Source organism: Echinops telfairi, unplaced genomic scaffold (assembly GCF_000313985.2).
Source record: "Echinops telfairi isolate 266 unplaced genomic scaffold, ASM31398v2 ScPeMD7_7424;HRSCAF=8462, whole genome shotgun sequence".
NCBI lineage: Eukaryota > Metazoa > Chordata > Mammalia > Afrosoricida > Tenrecidae > Echinops > Echinops telfairi.
The window spans coordinates 81,310,123-81,321,420 of record NW_022111324.1 but is presented as its reverse complement, the minus strand read 5'-3'; the positions used below and the strand labels follow the sequence as shown (position 1 = coordinate 81,321,420).

Here is an 11,298-nt window from a genome sequence, read left to right as displayed (position 1 = left end):
GCAGGACATCCCTGAAAAGAAGCCACTTGGACCTACCCTTATGCAGCCCTGGGTGCTGGAACAGCTGTGTGGAGACCCCTGCCAGCGTTGAGATGCTTACACATTCTTGGACTCAGCTTTCCTCCTGTAGTCAGCATCATTGCGTCTGCTTTATGAGATGGAGGAGAATTTTGTGGATTGGTGTTGGACATGTGGGTTAATGGGTTAATGCTGGACTTGTGGGCTTGTGCAGCACTGGGTTGGGATGTTTTCTTGATGCGCACTTAATCTTTATATAAAACTCTCTCTTATACATGAGTTTCTGTGGATTTGTTTCTCTAAAGTACCCAGACTAACACAGCAATGATAACTGCCATCCTTTGTAGTTGGATGCCATGGAGTTTAGTTCCAACTCGTAAAGACACTACATACATCTCTTGTCTGTCAGTTCATCATTCTGTGGTGGCTTATGTGTTGCTCCAATGCTGAAAGCTATGTCACTGCTATTTCAAATACCAGCAGGGTCACCCAAAGTGAACAGTTTTCAGTGGAGCCTCCAGACTAATAATGGACAGCGAGGAAAAATAGGCTGCCTGCTTTTGGAGGAAGTAGGCACTGAAAACCTTATACATGGCTTTGAAACAGTATCGGATCCTGAAGGCCCAGTGAATGAAAGCAGAACATTGTCAGAGACAGTGCTCCAGAACGGGTCCCTGATGTCAGAAGGCACTCTGGGGAGGAGCCGCACTAGGCCGACTCACGACCGCATTGCTTGGGAGACAGGATTAGAAGATTACGTGACCTAAGAACATTAGCCTGAGTTTGGTTTGTTTATTCTTACAGTAGTGGACTCATACACTATGTTTCCTTCCATCCATGTCATGAGTTGTTTCATTGCTGTTTTTTAGCGATGCATAATATTCAATTGTGTGTATGTACAGAGTTTCCTTAACCATTCTTTTGCTGATGGACATTTGGGCTGTTTCAAGCTTCTTCTTCTTGTGAACTGTCTTGTGCTGGGTCACGTTTCTATTCCCTGTTGCTTCAGGTAGTAGCCCCATATTGCTTTTCACAGTGATTGTACATGTTTCTTTTTTTTTAATAATTGAGCTATTGTTGTGGGTGTCAGGTAATACCACATTGTTGTTTTGATTTGCATCTCCTGCATGGCTAGTGATCATGAGCATTTCCTCATGTGTTTGTTAGCCATTTGAGTGCTTCCCTCATATCTGTTGTTCTTGACATCATCTCACAACTTATCATCAGTCATTAATGTTCAGTGTGCTACATCTATTCTTGAGATAGTCTCTAAATTCAGTGGGATATGTAAACATCCACAACCCTGGTGGCTGAGGAGTTAAATGGTTCCCAACTACTCTCAAAAGGATCACATTAGGAGGTCCTGGGCAGAGTGGGATAAAAATGTGAAATAGAACTCAAAATTATAAGAGACTAGGGTTACTTGTTAGATAAAAATTGATGGGATCCTAAGTTATGGCCTTTAGGTACCATTCAGGTCTGAAACTGAACTCTGAGCCCTTGCCTCCCCCCACACCCCCAACGCTCTTGTCAGAATAGGGCAGCATTTACCAAAAGGCAGAGGGTTAAGAGCAAAGAAGAAGAAAAGAGGAAACGTTGAGAGGAAGTGGGATAGCGATGGTACGTTGAGCAGATCAAAATGTATGAATTGAAAGGAATGTATATGAATTGTTGAATGCAAAACTCATTATCTGCTCTATTATCACCTAAATTACAATTAATTTCAAAAAAAATTTAGGTGGGATATACTTAAGGTCATACTTTGGTTCTTGTGCCCTTGTTTTTAATTTTCTCTAGATTTAACTTAAACTTGCAAACGAGCAATTATGGTCTGTTCTGTAGTTGCCTCTTGGCTTTACTCTGGATTTTTAAAAAAATTAAACTTCCCTTTCAACAGGTGTGGTCATAGTCATTTTGATTCCAGTGTATTCCAGAAAGTAAGGTCCAAGTGTATGGTCTCTGTTTATGTTGTTGCAAAAACAAACAAACATATTTGTAATGAATAAGCTATTGGTCGTGCAAAATTCTTTCTCTGGCATTATTTGTATCACCTAGGCAATCCTTCCTTGTTTCCAAAACTTGTATTCCAATCATCAGTAATTACCAAAGCATCTCAATTACATGTTTGATCAATTTCAAATTGCACACGGAAGGCAGTAAAAATCTTCTTTTTCTTCATCTTTAGCTGCAGTGATTGTGCATAAGTTTGAATAATCATTTATAGGTCTACTTTTTAGGCATATGGCTATTATCCCATCACTGAAAACTTTATACTTCAGGATAGGTCTCGAAATATTCTTTTTTATTGAAGAAAATAATTCCATTCTTCAATTTGTTATTCCTGGTATCATAGACTGTATGATTTTCTGATTCAAAATGGCCAACAAGAACAAAGGTACAGATGACTAAAGCCAAAGGGCACGGCTAAATGAGATCAAATGTGGCCCATGCATGAAGATAGGCTGGGGTGGAGCCACTTCTGAGAGAAGGATGTCTGGTAGGTGCTAGGATAATATAGCATGGTTGTCTTACTAAGTAAGGGTGGCATGGTCTTATCCAATAAAGGATGTCTTCCAGGTCCAGCAGGGAATTGGAATAAAAACCAGAATCTAAAAGCTAACCAGGTAGAATAGAAATTAGCCAGAAGCTCTGTGAAGTGTACCGGAGACAGATGTTAACTTGGACCCACTAGATCTACAGTATGGATGCCAGAGTATATTTAAAGATCTTGCTACTTAATGATCAGAGTTTTCATTGTGCACTGTAAGGCTAGGCTCACCCTAACTCAATGCCTACATGGAGTGAAGCCTGAGGGTTATTGTTGCCGACATGTTGTTATACTAGAACAAACATAGACTAGTGCCAAAAGACCAGCTCATTCTAGCCTACCATGACCTAACCGCCTTAAAAAATATGAGTATTACTTTGGGTTGAGGAACATCTTTTAAAAGTTGGGTACAATATAAAGCCTTGTTGTTGTTGTTGGCTGCTGTGAAGTTGCCCCCCAACTAATGGTGACTGTGGTGTAGTGAAATTACTTGGGTTGGCTCTCCATCTGTCTTTGTAACTCCCATGAAATGATTGGGTGGGACCAGATACATAGGGTTTCTGAAACAGTCATAGAGGGATTATTCAGCCTTGTCATTTCCTGGGTATATGAAAGCAAGCTATCTCAGAAACAGATATTCCAGTGAGCATCAAAACAGAAGAGCCACCAATGAAACACATGCAAGATCCCTGTCTGAAGTGGTGAAGGTCGCAGGGACAGCAGAGGCAGCAGACATCACAGCACTGAGACCGTGAGACAACATTGAGGAGCAGTGCTAAAGTCATGAGGCAGAATGATGGGCTTCCTGGTCCACAGTATAAGGCAGAGGCCCAAAAATCAGGTAATCGAGAGGCCAAGGCCCAGAGAAAGACATGGCTGCCAAGATTACTAAGAAGAGATGTTGCAGACAAAGAACTGCATCTTCAACATTTTGTAACCTGTTAGCTTTCCCGATACATTCCATCATCATGAGTATGGTCTGTAAGTCCTGTGTGGCCCTTGCAATGTACTATGGAACACAGAAGAGGAGTAGAATGCCATGGGAGGGACACTTTGTGTGTGTCCAAATAGGATAAAAGAAATATGAAAGCATGTCTGAGCATTGTCTTGTGGGAATCGGTCTTGGGTTGGTGTGAAATTGAATTCTTCTTCTCCTTTGTGTAGCCAGAAGAAGTTAGATGTGGCCCCCATGTCATCTTCTCAGGGACCCTATGCCCAACAGATGAACAATAGGATAGGATCATGGTGATCCTGTTGTGACCCCATTGACAATTTGTAAAAGCATGTCCTCTTTACAAAATAGAATGATTAATTCTATACTTCCATCTTTAGTAGGAGGTTGGAAGTAGATCACCAGTCCTTTCCTCCTATATTGTCTGGAAGGTCCATTGAAATTTGTTCGGGACCATATCAAGAGACAGGCCTGTACTGAGAAATGAGTGGTGTCTGTGCATGAGTTATGTTGGCTAGGAATCATATCTTCCACATGGACGGTGAGAATTCTACAGGGCTTTGAATAGTTTCCTTGAGGTTCAACTTCCTGTTGATAATATACATTTCCATCCGAAATATACAGAACCCGAGTCTACATTTTAACAAGGACCTCAGGTGGTTCTTACAGATGCCCGGGTGGTTTTTACAAAGACATGAAACATATGTTACAAGATTAAATGATTACCTGATAAAAGGTGTTAAAGTGTAGATTCTGATTCAGTACACCTGGAGTGGAAAGACAATTTCTCAGAAGGAAGTAGAACCAGAATGAACCAGTTTGAAGGCCTGAAATTCTACCACTGATTCATCACTGCACTCTAACTTGGTGATGAATGTATTGATAGTTATTACTTAGAGGACTGAGACTAAAATTCAAATAATGCTTTCTCCCATAATTGGCTGCTATGGCAGTTCTATTCAGAATGCAACCTCTGAAGGTTAAATAATAAAGAGCTATTGTGGCTTTATGAAATATGGTTTAAAAGAAAATTAGCCTTTTAAAGGAAAGTCATTAGAAGAGATAAGAAATGTGTTAAGCTCTCAGCTCAATGGATAACAGGATGGTAATATACTATCTCTTTCACATGTTCTGTCTCTCATTCAGCATGTATTTATTGAAAAGAACCACAGGCCAGGAGGTGTGCTGGATGCATGTTTCCATGAGACTGGAGACTATAAACAATTTGCTCTACTCTTTGTTTACTCTCTCTAAATTTTGCTCCTTCTCTTGCTCTATTTCTACTTTATCGTCTCTCCCATCTTCACTAGTATCTCTTTTTGTAACAGTTTTTACTTTGTCCATCTTCTTCCACTAATTGTGCTTTCTCTTTTTCAATTTTCCCATGCCTCTTTTCCTGGACACTGCCCTCTTTTCCTTTCGCTTCTCAATCTTGTAAGTAAAAATATCACTTATCAAATATGCTCAGAGTACTTTAGAGTACTTATCAATTATTCTCAATGTGAAGAAATACTCTCTCAAGGAAATTCCTGGTGAAGTGTCTTGTTTTGTTACTGATAAGTGCTATAAGTATGGTGACCCATGTACAAAAGAACTAAGAACTGTCTTCTCATGCACCCGTTTTTGTTACTGATTATTTGCAGATCAGATCATGACATAGGACAAATAGCATGACTATCGCACTTATTAACACATTCATATAGTTTAAGATGAACTACCTAACTTAGAAGACATAGCACTACAAGAGGAGAATGTCAGTATGAAGTCCTAGTGGTGCAGTAGATTATGCATTGAGTTACTTATCACATGGCTGGTGGTTAAAATCCACTGGCCAATCCATGGGAGAAAGATAGGGTTCTCTGCTCCCATAATTTTACAGTCTCAGAAACCATTAAGAGGCAGTTCTACTCTGTCCTGTAGGGTTACTATGAGTCAGAACAGACCAGACAGCAGTCGGTTTAGCTGGGTTTTTATACACGTGAATGAGACCCCCCTTCAGCCCTCTTGGACTTGTCTAACCTTGTAAATTCCATAGCTAACCCAATAAGCCTACCCTTAGGATATGAGAAATATTGCCACAGGATGTGTATACTTTAAATACCGTCTATAATTGACCTATTCTCCTACTTGTTCCTTCCTGATAATCTGTTTCTTTTGAGCCCTTTCCTCCCAGAAGGTACCTTTCCACAATAAACTAATACCAATTATAACCAGATCTGGCCTTCAGAGCACGCATACAGATGAGGGGACTTCAAAAAGTTTGTGGATAAATTGTAATTATGAAATAATGGATTTTACCCTTAATTTTTGAAGGACTCTTACATATAGAAAACCTACATATTGCACAGGTGTGTATGTATGTGCATGTATTTTCCCCTGACAATTGATAAGGTAGGGGCAGAGGGATGAAAGAAAATGTCAACAGTGAGGGACAGACAATGAGAGTAAAGGTTCAGTGGGAATCAGGCACTGTCATGAGCATTTTTTGGCACATCATTTTTTCTGATCCTCACAACACCCCTCTGCCCTAAGCAGCATTATTATCTCCAGATGAGGCATGCTAGTAACGAAAGTAGCACAACTGGAATGAGGACCAGAGTGATACCAAAGCTCATGGTGACATAATAAGGAAAAATTTTACTAGCTTAACAACTCTAGTAGAACAAAGCACGTTGCAAAGAGGAACACCAGTGTGATATTCTGAGGTTACATTGTCCTAACTTTGCTCTGAGCTGGCAGAGTTGGTGTTCAAAAAATGATGATCACATGAATGAACAGGATTCAAAACTAAAATTTCTGAGCTGAAAAATTCATGATCTTACTGAGGTCAGGGATTGTGTGGCCCCTTCGTAAGCAGTCCCTTATGCTCCCATGTACACAAAGACTAAAGTCTTGGCTTACAGGGGATGTAAGGCCATGAACTGTTGTGTAAAAAATGTAGCCAACTTATGATGCTTGTTTTGTAGGAGGATTGCCCCTGGGAATGTTTATGAGGAGCTACATAGTTCTTACTTCTGTAAGATAACATTCAGTAAAAAAAATTTTTTCTGAGACACTGTATAAAAATTCATGTGTCACTAATTCTTTAAATACCATCAACTGTAGATATGTATATACATTTATGACATGTATTAGGTGGTACGGACAGATAAGGTATTGCTTTTGTTTCAGAAAGTAATTGGAATCTAAGAATGACAGTGCAAGCCTTCTCTCCAGATACCTTGCCAGTGCCAGTCTCCTATCTATTCTTTAAGACCTTTTAGGGAGGGTGGGGGAGAGAAGGAACAAAAATGAGCTGATACCAAGGGCTTAAGTAGAAAGAAAATGTTTTGAAAATGATGAGGCAACAAATGTACAAATGTGCTTGACACAATGGATGGATGGATTGTGATAAGAGTTGTAAGAGCCCCAATAACATGATTTTTTTAAAAAGAAGTTTCAAGAACTCACATATATCTTCAGACTTCTAAGTGAAAATAGAATTAAACCGTGTACAATAGCAACTTGATATCACATATGAATAATTTTTTGCTGAAGAACACCCACCATGGGTTGCAACAGTATATTGACACAGAGTTGCCAAAGGTTCAGGCTGTATTCAAAAGAGGACATGGAAAAAGTGATATCATTGCTGGTGTCAGATGGATTCTTGGTTCAAACCAGAATGCCAGAAAGATGTTTACTTGTGTTTTATTGACCACATAAAGATATTCAACTGTGTGGACAGACCTGAGAAGAATGGCAATTCCAGAACACTTCATTGTGCTCGTGCTGAACCCGAAGCAATTGGGGATCAAGAGGGATCAAGAAGCAGCTGTGCAAACAGGACAAGAGCATACTGCATGGTTTAAATTCAGGAAAGGTGGGCATGAGGGTTGTATCCTCTTCCCATGTTATTCAAATCTGTATGCTGAGCAAATAACCAGAGAAGCTGTGTTATATGAAGAAGAATGCAGCATCAGGATTGAAGGAAGGCTTATTAACAATCCTTATATGCAGATGACACAAACTTGCATGCTGAGTTGAGGACTTGAAACCCAGGGTGATGAAGATCAAGGATTGTGGCCTTCTGTATGGATTACAGTTCAGTGTAAAGACAGCCAAAATCCTCACAACTGCGAAAAGATTGAAGATGTCAGGATTTGGTCTTGCTTGGATCCACAATCAATGCTCATGGAAGCAACACTCAAGAGATTAAATGACAAATTGCATTGGGTGAATCTGCTGCCCAAGACCTCCTTCAAAGGGTTGAAAAACAAGGGTATCACTTTAAGAATTAAGGTGTGCTTGACCCAAGCCATGTTATTTTTAATCACCTCCTATGCATGTGAAAGTTGGACTTTCACATGACAAATAAGCCTCTTTCTGCAACCCTCTGCTTTGGCCTAAGGTCCATATCACAACAGCAATGCTCTCCTTTGTTTCACGTCTTTTTCTGAATGTAGCCAGAATTCCTAGCAGCTCCTGGTCAATGTACTAATGCAGCCATTGTTGGATAATCTTCAGCAAAATTTTACTTGCATGTGATATTAATGTTTTGTAATTTCATATAAAGTCATTTTTTTCCAGGAGCCAATGACAGCCTAAATCAACTCCAACCCTCTTGGTCCTTGTATCTTTTGATGCAAGAATCAAATTTTAAGAAGACAATATCTGGCTGGACTATTTGGATTGCATGTAGACCCCTGTACAGAGAAAGGCATAGCATTTTGGTAGACAATCTATCAATGGATTAATTCCTTGGATGAAGGGATGAGGTGAGAGAACTAATCCCTCACTTGCCAAAAGAATGAGAAAAGCTGTTAGGTCATCCAAAACAAAAATTCCACTCTGTTATTATAGTCATGGCATCATTGTAATTAAAGACATACAGCGAGGGTGAGTTAGCCTAGGGACTGTAGCATGTAATAAGTTAATAACTATGCAGGAAATATACAAGTATAAAATTGGAGGCAGCCATATGGATGGTTTGAGAAACTCAAGGAAGTTGCATAGTGTTATATTCTTTGGAGGAGCCATGGTGACACATGGTTAAGTGCTTGGCTGTGAACCCAAAGGTCCATAGTTTGAACCCACCCAATGGCTTGGAAGGGGAAACTATCTGGTGATTGCTCCTTTAAAGATTACAGTCTAGGGAATCCTACTTTGTCCTATAGGTTTGATATGAATTGGACATGAAGGTACACAATAGTAATCATACAGTCTAATATTCTTTGTGTAAGTATATAGCCAAATGAAGAGCCTAGATATGTGTTATAAAGTATAGAATGAGGTCTAGAGAGCCCAATTCCAAATTTCATTTTACTGATAATCTAATATGTTACAGGCAGGGCACGGTCTGCTGCTTCTCCTCCTACCCCTCCAGCTCCTCTTCCTGTTTCTAACCTTGTTTGTTGTGCTATAATAAACTCTAGGGTTTATAGACACAACTGCTATAACCATAATATTGTGTTAACTTATTTTAAAATATGACAATATGTTTGAACCAAACATACTGTAACAATCAGTTTTAAGACTTTAAAAATAACTTGGTTATATTATAGATTTATGAATACACAACCTTCTAAATGGATGCCAACATGTAATAAATTCATAGTCATTAGAATGTTCAGCATGTGAAACTCATCCCCAACCACCCCCCTTTTTAAACTTTGATGTTTCTCCATCTCCACATTTGTTTCAATTCATCTCCTAGAATAATAATCTTACTTATTTTCTCTCTGTGCATTCTTGGGATAGTTCTCTCAGTAGAAATGTAGTATCAAGCCTTGCTGTTTTACTGCATAAACCAAATGGCAGCCTCTCTCTGGATGATGAGCCAACAGTTGCTGAAGGATATATTTCTTGGTCTGATGTGAAATATGCCAGCAGGGTCCAGAGAATGGTCACGGCTACTGTGTATTGTCCTTAAATGAATGTGTGAGAGCAGATCTTCGCAAGGCCTTGGTTGCCCTGTAGCTGTATGCCTTCAGCAAAATCAGTTTAACCTTTTTCTGATTTCGCTACAGGTGAAGTGCACGTTTCCCTCTGCCTTTCTTCTGTGGCGTTTGGTTAACCCCTTTCAATCCAGGAAGTTCAGATTTCATATTTCTAAAGTCTCCTCTGCATAAAATCACTATCTTGCAGTTACTAACACCCAATCCATCTGTGGTTTTGATTGTGCTCACCCAAATGGCGCTGACTTATGCTTAACCATAGAACACTCCATTTGTGCTTTTAAGTTTGCTTTTAATGTTTCAACAGCATTTGAAAGTGAGTTGACATCTTGTGAGAATAATGATGAGATAATATTTCTTCATAACTTTCACCTTTAATGTTAGTTTTTTGTTGTTGTTGTTTTTTCTCAAGGAGTGAGAGGCCAGCGCCTCTGGCTTTATTCTGAGAACTCGGTGCATCAGCTCTGACTCCTCTTCGGGCTTGGAGAAGGCTCTCCGGGATCACGGTTAAGGGACTCAATGTTATCAACCCTGTTGCTCCCAGAGGAAAGGAAACCCACCCGCCTCTTGTTGCGCAGGGATCCACCTGGGCCGCTCCACATGTGGAACCACGCTGTACGCAGGAACTTGAGGACGGGTCCCCCACAGCTACAGCACAAAATCGAAAACAGTAAGATGGGTGCAACTGGCATCGCTGCTTGGAAAATAAAAAAGGCTTTTCCGACGAGGGTCTGTAAGGAAACACCGACAGGGCTTCTCCAGCCACCTGCCACCTCTCCTTTCCGGTTAGGTTTGCGTGTGGGCAGAGATGCCACCTCAGGATGGGCTGCGCCCCGCCAAGTCTCAGGATGTGGCAGATGCAGCTCACTGCTTGCCTGCCTGTCGGCCTGGCTTCTTCTCCTGTTGGCCCCTGCCTGTGCCCGGGATCCCGCCACGCCCACGGCCACCAAACACACCTCGGCCAGCGCCACCCATGCCGCGGCCTTTCTGCTGCTTCTGCTGTTGCAGGCCACCCCGGCCACTGCCCTTGGCCACCACCTCGTCCTTGACCATGTCGATGATCTCGTCGGGGATGCGCAGGTACTTGGTGCTGCCACGGATATAGCATTCTGGCATTCGCCAGAACTTGTCTCCATCCCGGGACGTGCAGATGACCTCTCGCAGGTTGATGCTCATCCAGTTGTCACAGCTCACCAGGTGGCCGTTGTACGTCTCACCACCGTTCTTTAGCTCCACCAGCATGGGGTGATTCTGGACCGTCTTCAGCAGCGACAAGGGGAGCATATTGCCGGCAAGGACCGGACTCGCCGGTCACTTCCACCGCCGCCGCCCGTCTGTTAGTTTTCTTGTTGATGGAAAAAGGAACTCCGCTTACATTAACTTGCTACACTCTAAATCCATTCTGCAATCTCCTTTTATGGCATGCATCCTCCAGGATGCTCCGTAAGTTCTCCTCCAAATTTCACACTTTTAAAATTTGAGTTTATACTTACTCATTGCATAAACCTCAACTCTATTCTGTTAATCTTTTTTCATTAACGTCTTTTATTTTCATTTGCCCATGTGTAAAATGAGGCAATAACCTAGATACCAGAGAGAAATTAGTTAAAAAAAAAATCCCAGAAAGATGCTTCTTTAGGGGGATGGGAAACTTCCACAAATAATGGATTCAACTTCCAAGAATTTTGACAAACCCACAGTTCTGACACAGATTTCTGTCTCCTTCTGTGGTTTCAAGAAGCCCTGGTGGCTGTGTGTGTTAAGCATTGGACTGCCAACCACAGGTCAACAGTTTGAATCCATTAGCTGTCTGCTGGAGAAAGAGAGACAGTCTGCTTCTGTAA

At 41.0% G+C, this 11,298-nt stretch overlaps 1 protein-coding gene across 1 annotated transcript; it reads right to left on the bottom strand.

Annotated features, from left to right (window-relative positions):
- Positions 1-10,318: 10,318 nt before the first annotated feature.
- LOC101659800 (U6 snRNA-associated Sm-like protein LSm4) lies at positions 10,319-10,767 on the bottom strand. The gene has a single exon (XM_045297852.1). It carries the CDS (start codon positions 10,736-10,738, stop codon positions 10,319-10,321), a length of 420 nt encoding a protein of 139 aa, XP_045153787.1. The 5' UTR covers positions 10,739-10,767.
- Positions 10,768-11,298: the final 531 nt, after the last annotated feature.

What these genes read in the sequence shown, in the direction of transcription:
- LOC101659800 (XM_045297852.1), bottom strand. Translation starts at nt 10,738, where the DNA reads ATGCTCCCCTTGTCGCTGCTGAAGACGGTCCAGAATCACCCCATGCTG.